This window comes from Amblyomma americanum, chromosome 1 (genome assembly GCF_052857255.1).
Source record: "Amblyomma americanum isolate KBUSLIRL-KWMA chromosome 1, ASM5285725v1, whole genome shotgun sequence".
NCBI classification, from domain to species: Eukaryota; Metazoa; Arthropoda; class Arachnida; order Ixodida; family Ixodidae; genus Amblyomma; species Amblyomma americanum.
This window is the reverse complement of record NC_135497.1, coordinates 129987209-130002643: the sequence shown is the minus strand read 5'-3', so window position 1 is coordinate 130002643 and position 15435 is coordinate 129987209. Positions and strand designations below refer to the sequence as shown.

Genomic DNA, 15435 nt, shown 5'->3' with positions numbered 1-15435 from the left:
AACGCCTTTGCGAAATATGTCGCACACTGTTTCCGTGAGGGGCACATACTTTGTAGACGCGGGGCAGCACAGCAGCCCAAATATGGTGGTTTATTGGCTATCCACCTCTCTTTACAAGCTCGAAATACTTTAAATATTTTTTATTAAAGCTTCACTCGTTTAGGTTTCAGTCCGGTCATTACCTTGAACATTTGTGGTTGCGTGACTCGGAAGCAATTGGTCACTCAGTCGTCTCCACATCCTTATGAAGCCATTCTAGATCAATCTCAGCGCTGAATTCTGTTGCGCAATTCGGCGTGGAGCGCACACAAAGCCTGCTCTAACCGTGCACGATGGAAACCACTTAATGCGCCGAAGCGCCGGAGTTACCATGCTGCACAACTGCAATGTATCCGGCAAAATTCAATTGCAGCAACTCAGTGCATCTGCCCCGACTTTCAGCAATGGCCTATTATGAATGAGGTCGACGCAGGAGTTACAATGCACGTTACGGCTACGGCACTGAGTCTCAGATAGAGCGAACGTTCCTACCGCAACGAAAACGCAGGCCCCTGAACCCCGCGTGCAGTATCGCGCCGTCCATCCGCAGTTTTCTTCGCGAACGTATACATAAGTGTTAAAAAATTTAGAGGGCACTGGCTAACGCGTAAGTGCGTTATCGTGAGCGTTCGAACTCGACACAGGTTGCGCACTGAGAAATAAAACGAATACGCGCCTCCGAACGCCGATTCCACAAACGCTGAATCCATAAAGGTCCGTGCGACACACTCGGGCACTCGATTTGAACGCTACTGCGGCCACGGAAAGCGAAGCGCAGGCAGAACGACTAAGCAACTTGTTTATTCGGCATGCTGGGCCGTACAGAAGAAGACTAACACAGAGCGATCTGCTCGCTCGCCTTTTGTAGCGGGAGCTACACTAGGCTACCCGTCGAGCATTTCGCGGTACAGGCGAGGCGCCAGTTGTGCGCATGCGCCGTTACCATGGCAGTCGGGTTTGAGGAGTGGGTGCGTTGCGCGCACCCAGAGTTCACGGATGGAAGTGTGAGATCGCAATGATTGGTCGCTGTCTGCTTTACATTCATATTAACCTGGGAGTCCATAACACTTCTGGTGCAGTGGTGCAGTTGTTAAGTGAAGCGCCACTGCTCCACGCACCTAAGCCCCGCGATGGCAGGTACTGCATCGCTGGGTTTAGACGCCCTCATGCTTTGGCATTTGTTGATCAGATCTTTCGTCACCTGAGATATAGGTTTCCGGTATCCAGCCGAACTGTCCTACCGCCTACTTCTACTGCGCACTCCGTAATGATGGCGGTCAGATTATCGTTCAGTGTACGAACATTAAGATCGCCTTCCTCAGTTGAAGCTGAATATCTGTTTTGCAGCGATATTCTGAATTCTTTTACTTCCGCTCTTACCGCTAACTCGCTAATGGTCTTCCTCTTCACTAGCTTCTTCCGTTCCCTCTTCTAGTCTAATCGAATTCGAGACTTCCATTCTGTGGTCGCTACAGCGCACCTTTCCGAGGTTGGCCTCATCTTGAAGGATGCCAGGTTGAGCGCATAGTATGAAGTCAATTTCATTTCTACTCTCACCATTGGGGCTCTTCCAGGTCCACTTCCTGTTCTCTCGTTTGCCGAAGAAGGCATTCATTATCTGTAAAATATTTCTCTCTGCGAAATCGACAAATAACTCTCCCCTGCTATTTCTAGAACATATCCCATAGTCGCCTACCGCGTGGTCACCAGACTGCTTGTTGCCCACCTTCGCATTGAAATCAACCATCCGGACAGTGTACTGTGATTTTGCTTTATTCATTGCCGATTGCACGTCTTCATAGAAACTTTCAACGGTCTGGTCATCATGGTTGGATGTAGTCGCGTAGGCCTGCACCGGTTTCAGCTTGTACCTCCTATTGTGCCTAATTTCAATAGCTGCTACCCTCTCGTTAATACTATAGAGCTCCTCTACGTTGCCAGATATATCCAGATTAATGAGGAATCCCACAGCTAGTTCTCGTCTATCCGCTAATCCGCGATAGCACAGTATGTGTCTGTCCTTTACTACTGTACACGCCTCACCTGTCCTCCTAACTTCGCTAAGTCCTATGACATCCCATTTAATTCCTGCTAGTTCCTCAAACAGTACTGCTAGGATAGCCTCACCACATGAATTTCTAGCGTTAAACGTTGGCAGGTTGAGATTCCAATGGCGGCCTGTCCGGAGCCAGAAATTCTGATCACTCTCCGCTGCGTCACTGGTCTGACCGCCGCCGTGGGCAGTTGCTCCGCAGCCGCTATGGACTGATGGCCGAGGGTTAATTGGTTTGGTCATTGAAGGTTGTGGCCAAGTACTGAGCCAGGGTGGCCAAATCCTGTTATGGTGAGGGTGTGCGTTGTCGGTTCTGGTCACCGAGATCAGGACGCACCTCTGGCCTGGTTATGCAATTCCATCGACACGCGAATTTTTTTTCCAAACCCGGTGGAGAATTGCGCGGCACCATGATTCGAGCTCTGGTCCTCTTCGATGCGAGGCGGACGCTCTACCTCAACGCCATCGTTATCTCTATCTCCATCGCTACCTCTATCGGGGGAATTTTATGACGTAAAAAAAGTTCGAGGCCCACCTGGCCTTGTCTTCCGTATCTACACTGTTAGAAAAGAACGCCCAAATAGGAGTAAATGGCTTATCCTCTAGCGTACACCCAAAATAAGGTTTTATCTACACCATATACATGGAATATTTTATTTCCTCCTTTATACAAGGGAGGTATTTAATAGCACAAGGGGGTAAATTTTTTACTACCCACAGAAATGCAGCCCAAAATTGGCGTCATGTTTATTTGCCCTCATTCAGACTCATTCTTACAGCAGTGGCAGTGACGGAAATTATGCAGTTATTGCGGTGGCCACCGGCAACCCAGCTTGGGATACTGCGCCGCCCTAATCTGACCTGCGTCGTGCGGTCATTTCGCCGTCTGCAAGCCGATCGACGGCAGCAGAAGTCGCCTGCTTGTTGTCTGCTTTTGCTGTACGAGCTTGTTTCGTTGGCTATATTTAACTACAAACGAAAGAATAATAATTTGGAACTGATTTCTCCCATGAAGGTACCTTGGTATGGCAGTGTTTGCTTTCATATTCAGTTCTTTAATGCTTAGCTTTTCAATATCGCTCAGGAAAAATGCAGCCTCACCAGCTCAATCAAGAGCTCGACGTTGAAACTATGTTCTGTCACAGTTCCATGTTCATGAAAAGTACAGTAATCTGTTGAAACACACCGCGAGAACCACACCGTGAAAAAAGCTGTGAGAATTAAGTTTATGCGGGGGCTCTAACGGGTGTGGCGACACTAAAAAAGGAAGGTCAAGTATGGTTAGAACACTCGAGGCTTCAGAAGAGCAGTTCATTTATGTAGCTTACTGTAGCGGAGAAGGGCGAGAAGCCCATATCTTGTACCGCGGCCGGCACCCGTGAAGGAACAGAGGTGAGCAGAGATCCAGCGACGATGGCAACCAAGGAGCCGTCACTCACCGCCATTATCAGACGACCGACCGAAAGAAAATGAAACGCAAAGTGGGGGTGCGGCTGGCGCAAAATGATTTTTCTGCTCCATTCAGGACTTGGGGTACATTGAGCCAAAGAAACTAAATTTAAAAACGGGAGTTATGGGGAGGAGAGTCCTCATTTGTGTTTCGTTATTTTTTTGCAGGGAGTAAAATAGGTAGGAGCACAAGGGAGTAAAATATTTACTGCCCAAAAATGGCGTAATGCTTATTTATCCTCATCCAGGCTCATTCTTGCATCAGTGAAAGCTGCATAAACGAACAGTTAGCTGCGGCGGCCGCCGGCAACCCAGCTTGAGATACTGCGCTACCCTAATGTGACCCCACGTCACGCGTTGGTTTGGCCGTCTGCAAGCCCAGGGGCGGCGTACGCGGAGGCGGCAGGTGTCGTCTGCTTGTCGTGTACTTTAGCTTTCCGAACTCAGTTGGTTGCCTGTGATCATTGATAAAGCGATGCTACATTGGAATCAAAAGTTAACAGCTGAAAAGGAGTCTCGGAGCAGTTTTCATGGTCATCCACCAACCTGTAGATGATTAAAAATCAGAGGAGAATAAAATGAGAACACCTCCGAAAGTATTCTGGCATGGCATTGTTTGCTTCCATCTTCACTTCTTTAAAGCTTGGTTTCTTAATATGTCTGCGGAAAAATGTAGCCTCACCAGCTGAATCAAGAGCTCGGCATTGAATTTATGTTCTATCACTGTTCCTTGTAGATGCAACACACTGTACTCTGCTGCAGCGGATCGCGACAGCGACAGCGAAAAAAGCTGTGAGAATGATGCCTGGGGGAAGGGGGGGGGGGGGCGGGGGGCTCCATCGGGATGGCTACACTAGGAAAGGAAGGTGAGGTATGGTTGGAGCGCTGGAAGCTTCACAAGAGAAGTTATGTAGCTTACTCTGGTGGAAAACGGCGACCAGCCGGTATCTTGCAACGCGGTAGGCGCCCGTGAAGGAGCACAAGTGAGCAGACACCCACCGATGATGGTGACCACGAGGACGTCCTTCACCGCAATTATTACACAAATAAGCTCGAGCAGATAAGACGCTAGGTGGCGGTGCGGACGACGCATAATTGTGTTGTTTTTTTTGTACCACTGTAGACTGGGGAGCACTGAGACCAATAAACTTCGTTTCAAAATGGGAGTTAAAACAAGAGGAGTATCCTCATTTTTTATGCTTCATTATGCAAGGCAGGAACTAATTCAGGTCATATATCGCATTTTTTCTTCATATTGATGAATAAAATGCTTCCGCACAGGCAGTATATAGGAGGGCGCCAACCAATTAAAATCCCATTTGTGCTGATTTTTTATACAGTGAAGGAATTCAGATATTTTTTAAAGAACGTTGACTAATGGCCGATGAAAATACCTTCCTTTCGTTAACACATTTCCAAAGGATCGCTTTGCCTGTATAACAATGGCGACTGATAATGCGTTTCTCTCCTCTTTCGGCGCAGACAAACACTATACCGAATAGCGCTATCGCTTTTTCGAGCCTGCAATCCTCGCACAGCTCTGAGCAGATTGCAGAAATGGAGCGGAATGTCACCCTGATCTCTTCCCATCTTATCCTTGCCGCTTTGTTCGCGCGCTTATCAAGGAATCGAAAACAAATGTTATGAAAAGGAAATAACGTCTACCCTTTCGGTCATTGCCCAGTAAGCTTGCTGATTATCATGTCCTTTTATCGTGTAGCATGAACTATACATGCGTTATTTCCCTTTTCGAGAAATAAAGATGTGTATGTATGTATGTATGTATGTATGTATGTATGTATGTATGTATGTATGTATGTATGTATGTATGTATGTATGTATGTATGTATGTATGTATGTATGTATGTATGTATGTATGTATGTATGTATGTATGTATGCATGCATGCATGCATGCATGTATGTATTGATACGGGAATAAAAGAAGAGGCGGAGAGCGAGCGCGAGCGGCGAGCGCGCGGCTCTAGCACGAGGGAGATAGAACGAGAAAGCTTGGCCGCCGCCGGTCGTGCTTCGCCGGCTCTCCTCCGTACTGCTGCTATATTTCTCTGGGCGGGCCCGTGGCCACCCCGTGGCATCCCACACCGTAACATTTTGGTGGCAGCGGTGGGATCATGCCGCTCACCCGCTACCAGAATCAAGCACCCGACGTGCCAGACGACAGGAGTCCACCACCAGCCGATAGCGCCGACGACGCGGCGGCCGGCGCCGCTAGACCTAGGCGCTCGGAGAGGCTCGGCTCTTCGCAGCAGCCGGACGCCGGTGTTGAGCGCCTCCTGGATACAGTCACCCAACGGATGGACGCATGGGAGGCCCGTCTGACTGCCCAGGCTGGGGAGATGGAAGCTCTCCGGCGCGAACTCCGTCGCCTGGTGCCAGCCGAGCCGAGCACAGGTCAGGTGCCTTTGGGCGTCCCCGCCGCCGCTGTTTACGGCTCTGCCGTCGCTGGGCCTGCGGTCGTGGCCGCCAATGGCGTGCTCGGCGCGGGTGCGTCCTCGCCGCAGTGTTCGTTGGACGTTGTGGAATTGCCCACATTTGACGGCACCATCTCGTGGGATGCTTACCGCATCCAGCTGGACGGTATTGCGGCGGCGAGAGGTTGGGACGAGCAAATGAAGGCATGGATGCTCGTTGCAAAACTGAGGGGCCGCGCCACCGAGCTGCTGCAGAACGTGCCGCCCGACCAGCTGGGCTCTTACACTGTTCTGGCGGGCCTCCTCGCCGACCACTATGGTGCCTCAGGTCAACCCCGTGTGCAGTACCACCGCCTGCGAGCCCGCCGTCAAGAGCCCGGGGAGACGTACCAGGACCTCGCCGCCGCCATTGAGCGCCTGGCTCTGCAGTCGCTGCCGGGAGCGCCTCAGAACGCCGTGGCCCTGGTCGGCACCGAGGCGTTTGTCGACGCCATCCGACTCCCCGAGGTGCAGCGCTTGGTCCGCTCTGGCCGTCCTGATTCCGTCCGCGCCGCCATGGCGCTCGCCATCGAGGCGGAATTGACTTTGCTGGCCACGCGGGGGTCGCCACCGTCTGCCGAGCGCAGCGTCCGGGTGCAGGCTGCTCGGTCCGCAGCCCCAACTGCGGCCTCTATCCGACGCCTGCGTAACGACGTCCGCATGACCTGCTTCCGCTGCGGCCTGCGGGGACACTACGCGAGGGACTGTGCCGGCCTTCCAACGTCGGGAAACGATTTGGCGGAACTCCGGGCTGGCATAAAGTCCGTCCCCACACTCCTTCGTTCTCCGCGTCCCCTCCTTTCGTCGGCTCCGATTACCCCTGATGCTCCTTACGTGCTCGTCGACGTCGCCCTGCTTGACCGGCACGTAAAGGCCTTGGTTGACACTGGAGCGGCTGTCAATGTACTGCACAAATCGTTTGTTGCTAACGCGCCCCACCTGCTTCTGCCAGCCGCCAAAACCCGGCTCTTAGCTTTTAACGGCACCCCTGTGGAGCAAGTCGGACGTGTCGTCGTCAACCTGACAGCACTCGGAAATACCTTCTCCACCGAGTTTGTTGTCGCAGACAGCCCTATTTGGCCAGTGGTCCTCGGGTGCGGGTGGTGCCAGCAAGCCGGAGTCGTCCTTAATTTTACTAGAACCAAACCACGGGCGAGCCGAACTCTCTGTGGGCCGGGCTGGCTTAGCCGGGTTTCCAGCCTCGGTGTCGCCCTGTGGCAGTCCCTGGTGTCGGCGACCAAGCGTGCCTCAGCATCTCTGCGTGACCTCGCGACGAGGTGGCCGTGTCGAGTCAAGCCGTTCGACGTCACTACCGTGACTGTGGCGTCCGCCGTGACCCTGCCACCGGGTGCGGCAACGTGGGTGTATGCCAAGCTTGACAGTCCGGTCACAGCAGACGTGCTGTTCGAACCCATCCGGTGTTCAGCTCCAGCCCGTCAGATGACCTCCCCTCGAAGCCTTCTGCCTGTGCTCAAAGGAGAGGCCCACGTATTTATACTCAACATCAGCAGCGTACCTCTCGCGCTGACTCCCGACGGCCTTTACCAGTTCAACCGTATGCCCTTCGGTCTCTCGAACGCTCCAGCCACCTTCCAACGTCTCATGGACCGAGTCTTAGGCCATTTGAAGTGGACTATGGCGTTGGTCTACCTGGATGACGTAATTGTCTACGCGGCTACGTTTGAAGAACACCAGAGACGCCTCAAACTCGTCCTCGAAGCCCTTACCTCTGCTGGGCTTCGCTTAAAACCAAAAAAATGTTTCTTCGGTTTCGCGGAGGTGACGTACTTGGGTCACGTTGTGAGCCAGCACGGCATCCGTCCCGACCCTGAAAAGCTAAAAGCGCTTACAGCTTACGAAGCTCCCACCACCGCCATGGAGCTCAAAAGTTTCCTTGGATTTGCTTCGTATTTCCGTCGTTTCATTCCGGACTTTGCCAAGCGCAGCGCTCCATTGACCGCCCTGCTGAAGAAGAATGCACCGTGGAGTTGGACGCAGGCCCAACAGCTCGCGTTTCTTGACGTCAAGCACGCCCTCCTCGAGCCTCCTACATTGGCCCATTACGACGAATCGGCCCCCATCGTCCTCCACACGGATGCCAGCCAAGATGGGCTCGGCGCTGTCCTCCTGCAAGAAGACGAGTCTGGTGACCACAAAGTCCTAGCTTATGCCAGCCGCCAGCTTTCCGACGTTGAGCGCCGCCGCCACTCTTCAGAACTCGAGTGCCTCGCCGTTGTCTGGGCCGTCGAGAAGTTCCGTCCCTACCTGTACGGCCGTCACTTCACCATAGTCACGGACAATAGCGCTCTCACTTGGCTGCAGTCCGCCAAACATTTGAATGCCAAGATTTCACGCTGGTCCCTGCAACTTCAAGAGTACAATTTCACAATAGTACATCGGCGCGGCTCTGCCCATCAAGATGCCGATTTCCTTTCTCGCCACCCTTGTTCCGTGACGGCTTTGACGGAGCTGAGGACTGCACAAACGCAAGATCCCGCCATTGCTGCCATAATCCACTCCCTTGGCACCGCCGCCGGCGCAGGCCTCCGCCAACTACGCCGGGTCTATCGAATGAAGGACGACCTCTTGTGTCATGTGAAGCGGCTCCGTGGTCGACCACCCGTCTGGTTGCCAGTTGTGCCGGCAACACTGCGGTCGCAAATCTTGCGCGGCTTACACGACGCTCCCACGGCTGGTCACCTTGGTCGCGGCAAGACCTACGCACGAGTGTCGGAGCGGTTTTGGTGGCCTAATATGTCCAAAGATGTCAAGGAACACGTGGCGTCCTGCCAGACATGCCAGTACAGAAAACCGTCCACAGGTGTAACCAAGCCACCCCCGCAGGCTTTTTCGCCACCAAGTTCACCTTTCGAGCTGGTTGGACTGGATCATTTGGGCCCGTTTCCGAAGACGCGTTCCGGCAACCGGTATGTTCTGGTTGCGATCGACTACTTCTCCAAGTGGGTCGAAGCACTACCCGTTCCAGACACGTCGTCCGCTCATGCCGTCGCGTTTGTGGAACAGCATCTCGTTCTTCGGCACGGTGTTCCCCGGCGCCTCATCACGGACCGTGGGAGCTGCTTTATGTCCCATGAATTCGAGCGAGCCCTCCGCTCCTTCGGCATTGCGCATTCCACTACATCCGTCAATCATCCGCAGTGCAATAGCCTCGTGGAGCGTGTTAACCGTACCCTCACGGATATACTCGCATCCTACGTCGCTCCGTCCCACACAAACTGGGATCGTTTTGTTTCTGCTGCAGCTTTTGCAGTCAACACTGCAGCGCAAGAAACAACGCATGTGACGCCGTTCTCAGTCGTCTATGGCAGAACGCCCTCCATCCCTCTCGACGCGCAGTTGGGCCTTCCCCATCCTACTGCGTCACCAACTGAATCTGCTCAACGACTTCATTCCGCCCGCCTCGACGCCCAGCGCAACCTCCTCACGGCTCACGCGCGTGTGCAAGCGGCCAACGCGGCAGCACCACCATATCCCCCCTTCCGGCCCGGTGACTTGGTCCTCGTTCGCCGCACCATCCGTACGACTGGCCGTGCCGCAAAGCTCTTGCCCCGATACCGCGGCCCTTACCGTGTCGTTGCCCGACTCGGCCCCGTGACATACCGCCTCGAAGACCTGCCAGAGCATCGACCATGCGGTGTGCACCACATTTTCCCAGAGCATGTTTCAAACATGAAGCGATATGTCTCCGGCGCCTGCGGTGCTCCGACTTAGCTACCGGGTCCTCATCAGTGCCGTCGTCGCCTGCTGGCTCCATGCCTTCCCCACGAAGAGTGTGACCGTTTCCTATCTGCGAGCCCACATTGCATCGCCCCAGGAAACCCTGCATCAAAGCACGGCCTGACTTCTCCGCCCCCCCCCCCGGTGGAAAGGTGATACGGGAATAAAAGAAGAGGCGGAGAGCGAGCGCGAGCGGCGAGCGCGCGGCTCTAGCACGAGGGAGATAGAACGAGAAAGCTTGGCCGCCGCCGGTCGTGCTTCGCCGGCTCTCCTCCGTACTGCTGCTATATTTCTCTGGGCGGGCCCGTGGCCACCCCGTGGCATCCCACACCGTAACAGTATGTATGTATGTATGTATGTATGTATGTATGTATGTATGTATGTATGTATGTATGTATGTATGTATGTATGTATGTATGTATGTATGTACAGTATTGAGCGTTTTTATCGCTGACACTTTCAAAAATTTCCCCGCCTCAACCGCTGGCTCGTTTGCGGTGAAACTGCACACAGAGCTTGTGTATTATGGTAACTTTTGTATCGTAGCAAGTTTGACAATGGTACTTACTTAGTACAGGCGCACATGATGCGAAAACGTAAGCGTCTACGAGAGATCGGCGAGCCAAAACCCGCAGACGACGCTTTTTCGCTGAGAACCGGCAGTGGCGCCATCTTTCGGCAGCGGAAAGCGTCACGACTAGGCCGCCGAGGCGAGCGTTGCAAGGAGCGCGGGCCCTTTGAATATGCCGTTCGGCATTTGCTTCATCTTAAGTATTTTCAAATTATAGCACTGGAAAAAAAAACAATTCCAGGCGTATCTGATCATTTGCCTTATTAAAACGATATACACACATTAGCCCGGAAGAACGGCTCTTTTTCTCGCAGCACGCTCCGTCGTCGGAAGGGAATGGTGTGAGCTGTTGAAAGAAACAATACTACTTTATTGGCAGTACACGCCGTACGCTCGTGTGTACGTTCCGTCCATGTGTCCGTATCTTTCTGAACTGTTTTAAGAATGATCTGCCACCGACTCACCCTTGCAGCTGCATTGGTTGGAAAGCTGGCAAGTAAAAGACGTTCAGGCTGCAAAGCAATCAATCCTCAAAGTGGCCTCCTGCAGCGTCTATGCATCGCTGCAACCTGTGAGCGTATTCGCTGAACACTGCAGCTCTCATGTCGTCGCTCATCGTGTCGAATTCTTTTTTTTTTATATGCTCCTGAAGGCGCTTAACAGTGTGAAGGCTTCCAGCCCTGTAGACGCGCGATTTTATGTATCCCCACACGAAAAAATCGCACGGCGTCAAGTCTGGCGATCGTGGTGGCCAAGACATATTGGGCGACCCACGCCCCATCCACCGGCCCGGAAATTCTTCATTGAGCCATTGTCTAACTTTGCTTGCGTAGTGAGCAGGTGCGCCATCTTGCTGGAAGATGCATAGCTGCTGCTGCATGTGGTACTCCACCAGCTCCGGCAGAAATCGTTCCTTCAACAGGCGCAGATAAGAGTCAGCAGTCACAGTGTCCTCAAAGAAGAACGGGCCGACCACTCCCTCTCGCCAAATTGCGCACCAGACAACAGTCCGTGGCGAGTTCACGGCCCTGGTGTGAGTGAAATGCGGGTTGTTTTTCGACCAGAAACGTGTGCACTGCCGGTTTACTTGGCCGTCCAGGTGAAAAACAGCCTCGTCGCTGAACATAAAAAAATCGAGGCGTCCAGGATCTGCTGCTCTGAGCGACAGAATGAGACCCGCTGGGCTTTGTCTGCTGGGCTTAAGTGCTGGTGTACACGCACCCTGTACGGACGCCATCCTTTAACCTGAAGTGCTCGGCTCACCGTCGATGGGGCTACGCCGAAAAGAAGCCCAGCACGGGTGCATGTCATACGAGGGTTGGTTTCAAAGACCCCCTCAACCGCATCACCGATTCCACGGTGTCCCTTTTCTTTATCTTTTCTTGCTTGCCTATTCACGGATCCAGTCTCTTCAAACTTATGGCGCCATTCCGAAACGGCTGTGTGAGATGGTGGCCGCCGACGAAACCGCACCATAAATTGTTTGCGGACGTAGTGCATTGAGTTTCTCTCAATTAGCCACACCACTGCCGAAGCTTTCTCTTTCGCACTGTAAGTTGGCATACCGCAGCTCAACACACAACACAGTGCAACGAAGACGTCTAAACAGCAGGGAAGAATAAAAAGTTCGCACCACACAACGAAATTAAACGAGAACAGCAGCTCAGGACTTCGTGGTGTCACCTTCCGATGCTTACAGAGTCCCGAAAGCAGACGAAATGAGCTGAATTGGATAAGCCACTCGGCAGAAGAAGAGATCAAACAATATTCTTATTAAGGTAAAGCCTCTTTAAATCAGTTGTTTGGATATTTTTCCGCTCAATTAGGCGAAATGTTGTAAGCGCTTCAGTTGAAGCAGACGCAAATGCCGAACGGCATATTCAAAGGGCCCGCGCTCCTTGCAACGCTCGCCTCGGCGGCCTAGTCGTGACGCTTTCCGCTGCCGAAAACAGAAGGCGCCACTGCCGGTTCTCAGCGAAAAAGCGTCGTCTGCGGGTTTTGGCTCGCCGATCTCTCGTAGACGCTTACGTTTTCGCATCATGTGCGCCTGAGCTAAGTAAGTACCATTGTCAAACTTGCTACGATACAAAAGTTACCATAATACGCAAGCTCTGTGTGCAGTTTCACCGCAAACGAGCCAGTGGTTGAGGCGGGGAAATTTTTGAAAGTGTCAGCGATAAAAACGCGCAATACTGTATGTATGTATGTATGTATGTATGTATGTATGTATGTATGTATGTATGTATGTATGTATGTATGTATGTATGTATGTATGTATGTATGTATGTATGTATGTATGTATGTATGTATGTATGTTTACAAGGAGTAAACACGCTAGGTGCCTGAGTATACACGTGAGTCGCAGCCGTGACGTCATTGAGGAGGCTGCATTGGTGGATTGGTGGTCATATTTGGCCACCGTTAGCTTGCGGTCGTTTGAAATAGTCTGTATCACCGGGAAAGTACCGGGTGTGTTTTACAGTCTCCTTTGCTTAGCTATCCTCCCCAGCGCCACACTCTGGCGGTTTGGCAACCAGCAAGTGTTGGTTGTGATAGTCACCCGTGTGGCATGCTTCAAACGACACTGCACATTGATCTACTTGTTGAACGGCGTAACTGAAATGGAGGTTCTAATGTGCGTGGTAGAAAACGCTCTTGGTAGCATAGCTGGCGGCTATGGTGGGGCACCGCTGTGCTTGTGGATGACCTATCTTTTGGGTCTGATATTTGGTTGAGTGAACAGATCAGGGGCGGGTATTTTGGCTGATCCGTTTGTTTCATGCAGGAGGCTACGGAAAGTGCGGAAGGGGCCGAGAGTACACAAGACAAGACTATTGTTCGCAAGCCCAGCTTTGCGGTGAGACGACCGGTCACACGTGAATACTGTTCGAATATTCAGCTCACTCACATACCGACTTGAAGGCGCCTTTCTGCACGTTCATACATAGCTATAGCGCGGCATACATTTCTGCATAGCCCCCAAGCGTAACCTGTAAACCATCCAGTTGTGTTGTACAATGTGTCAATACAATAATCATTCATAATTGGACGATGTAAATTTGAATAACGACAGGTCGCATGGGAATGCACAGGCGACATCGAGTTTCAGTGCTTTTAATCAAATAAAGCAGCAAATATCAAGAGCACAGTCAAAGAATACAGGTCTAAAACGGGGGGAGGAATGCGCATAACAGCGCGAGGATGCTTGCAAAGCTCCAAGCATAGTCAGACACCTTCCCATATGGTCCTCTGCTTCCTCTGTTCCGCGAGGAAGCTGGATCGTTCTTAAGCTCAAAGCCATAAACTGCGTCGTCATGTTACTTCCGCTAAATGTCAAGCATCTGCAAGCCGCATAAGTATAAGTGACACAAAAAGCTTCCTTTTACTTTTTTCCGAGGGCCATCGTCTTATTTAGTCTACAAACTTTAAACATGGTGGAAATGCAGCACTGCAATCCTTTCGAATGACTTGGCTTTTGAGTCCGCCCGGTTTCGTGGTTTAGCCATACTTTCCATCCACGCCATGTACATTTCAGGTCAGTTGCTACATGAGGCGTAACCACCTGCAGCAGCCTAAGACCCCAAATAACGCTGGCCACGAAGTAGGCAAGTGCTTTTTCTGTCACTCTTTTCAGTTGGTGCTTGCCCCTAACACTTCTCTGCCTTGCATGGAAGAAGGCAAACTATAGCCGGATACAACTCAATAAAAAATTGGCAACTGTCCCTCACAGGCGGCCCTCCAACCACTGGCATCGGCCTATATTCGTGGCATCGCGCATAACCGCCTTGCACCTGCTAGCAACCTGGGATAATTCGACGCCAGTGGTCAGATGGCCTCCTGTGAGGGGCAGTTCGTTCTTGAATTGCGCCTGACTATAGGAAGGAGCGTATTGTCGAACAGCCAATGTTCTCAGAGCCTTATGATAATTCATCGCTGCCTCATTTACTCATGCGAGCCATTGGCATTTGCTTTTACGACGTAGAGTGGTTATCATTAGGTGTTCAATTTGGGGCTTATTGTACTTGAATGTTTTTGTACTGCCTCATCCTTGTCTCCTCTTGACGTGCGACTTGATTATATCACAAAGACTGTGTGCAAATACGATCGTTAAATTTTTCCACCTATTCACATTTTTTCTATTGTTTTTTTTTCTAATTATCCGCCGTGGTGGCTATGTGGCTTTGGCATTCGGCTTCTGATTCCAAGGTCGCTGGTTCGATCCCGGTCACGGCGGCCGTATTACGATCGATGGAAGCAAAATAGAAAAACAACCGTATGTCCCCCGGTTGGTACATATTCCCTAGCCCTTCACTACGGCGTCCTACATAGCCTATGTGTCACTTCGGGGTGTTGACCCCCCAGAATTGTTTTAATTTTGAGTGCTTAATTTTGTTCTTTCTTAAACTCTGATCACTGTATTTATCGCACTGATTCCCTTATGTGGCGTCTTTACTGCGTCAACCGTTTTCACTGGCAATTAAGTTTATGATAATGATGCTATACTAGCCTCAGCTATTGGGTAACGATTTAACTCCTTAACTCTGATGTTGAGCTGCAAATGAGAAGGATAACAAAAATAGATCGGCCGAGGCTGCTCGCTCTGCAACTGCCGTTCTCTAATCGGCTGGAGGGTTGACATCTCTACGACAGCCCCCACTTTTTCATCACGCATGGGAATGTCAGCAGACCGGCGCTTGTTATGCGCCGCGCATGACGTCAGCCAATTAATTTCATTATTAAGCCGATTTCTCGACTGCTGAGGTCAGGCGCTGCATTTTTTAGCGTGATTAATTAAGCCGAGTAGATTGTGCACACTGATACAAGCTGCTGTGTTCATTTCGCCATTTCCTCGCTGCGCTGCTTAGTTGTACTTCGCATCCTGTCCTGAGCAATGCGAAAAATTATGCTTCCAGGCTGCTTCCCAAATTTTCTTCTCATTTTCGAAACGTATTTTCTGGTGCACGCTATGTACACCCCTTTCCTTCCATATTTAAGGGAAAGGGGTGCGAGCTCCATTGAAAAGCACCCTCCTATTGATTGATGCAAAGTTTTGTTTTGTTTAGACACTAGGCACAGTGTTCAATTTTCTTGCTACATGTGAGCTTTCCAAAGG

The 15435-nt window shown here is 51.5% G+C and overlaps 1 protein-coding gene across 1 annotated transcript in view; it reads left to right on the top strand.

Moving 5' to 3' along the window:
* The window catches only part of LOC144113685 (uncharacterized), an 81990-nt gene extending 67857 nt beyond the window's left edge, over positions 1–14133 (top strand). Inside the window, exons 17-19 of the mRNA XM_077646925.1 lie at positions 13108–13179; positions 13858–13923; positions 14053–14133. Coding sequence (XP_077503051.1) covers positions 13108–13179; positions 13858–13923; positions 14053–14133 — 219 coding nt within the window. The remainder of the gene's footprint in view (positions 1–13107; positions 13180–13857; positions 13924–14052) is intronic.
* Positions 14134–15435: the final 1302 nt, after the last annotated feature.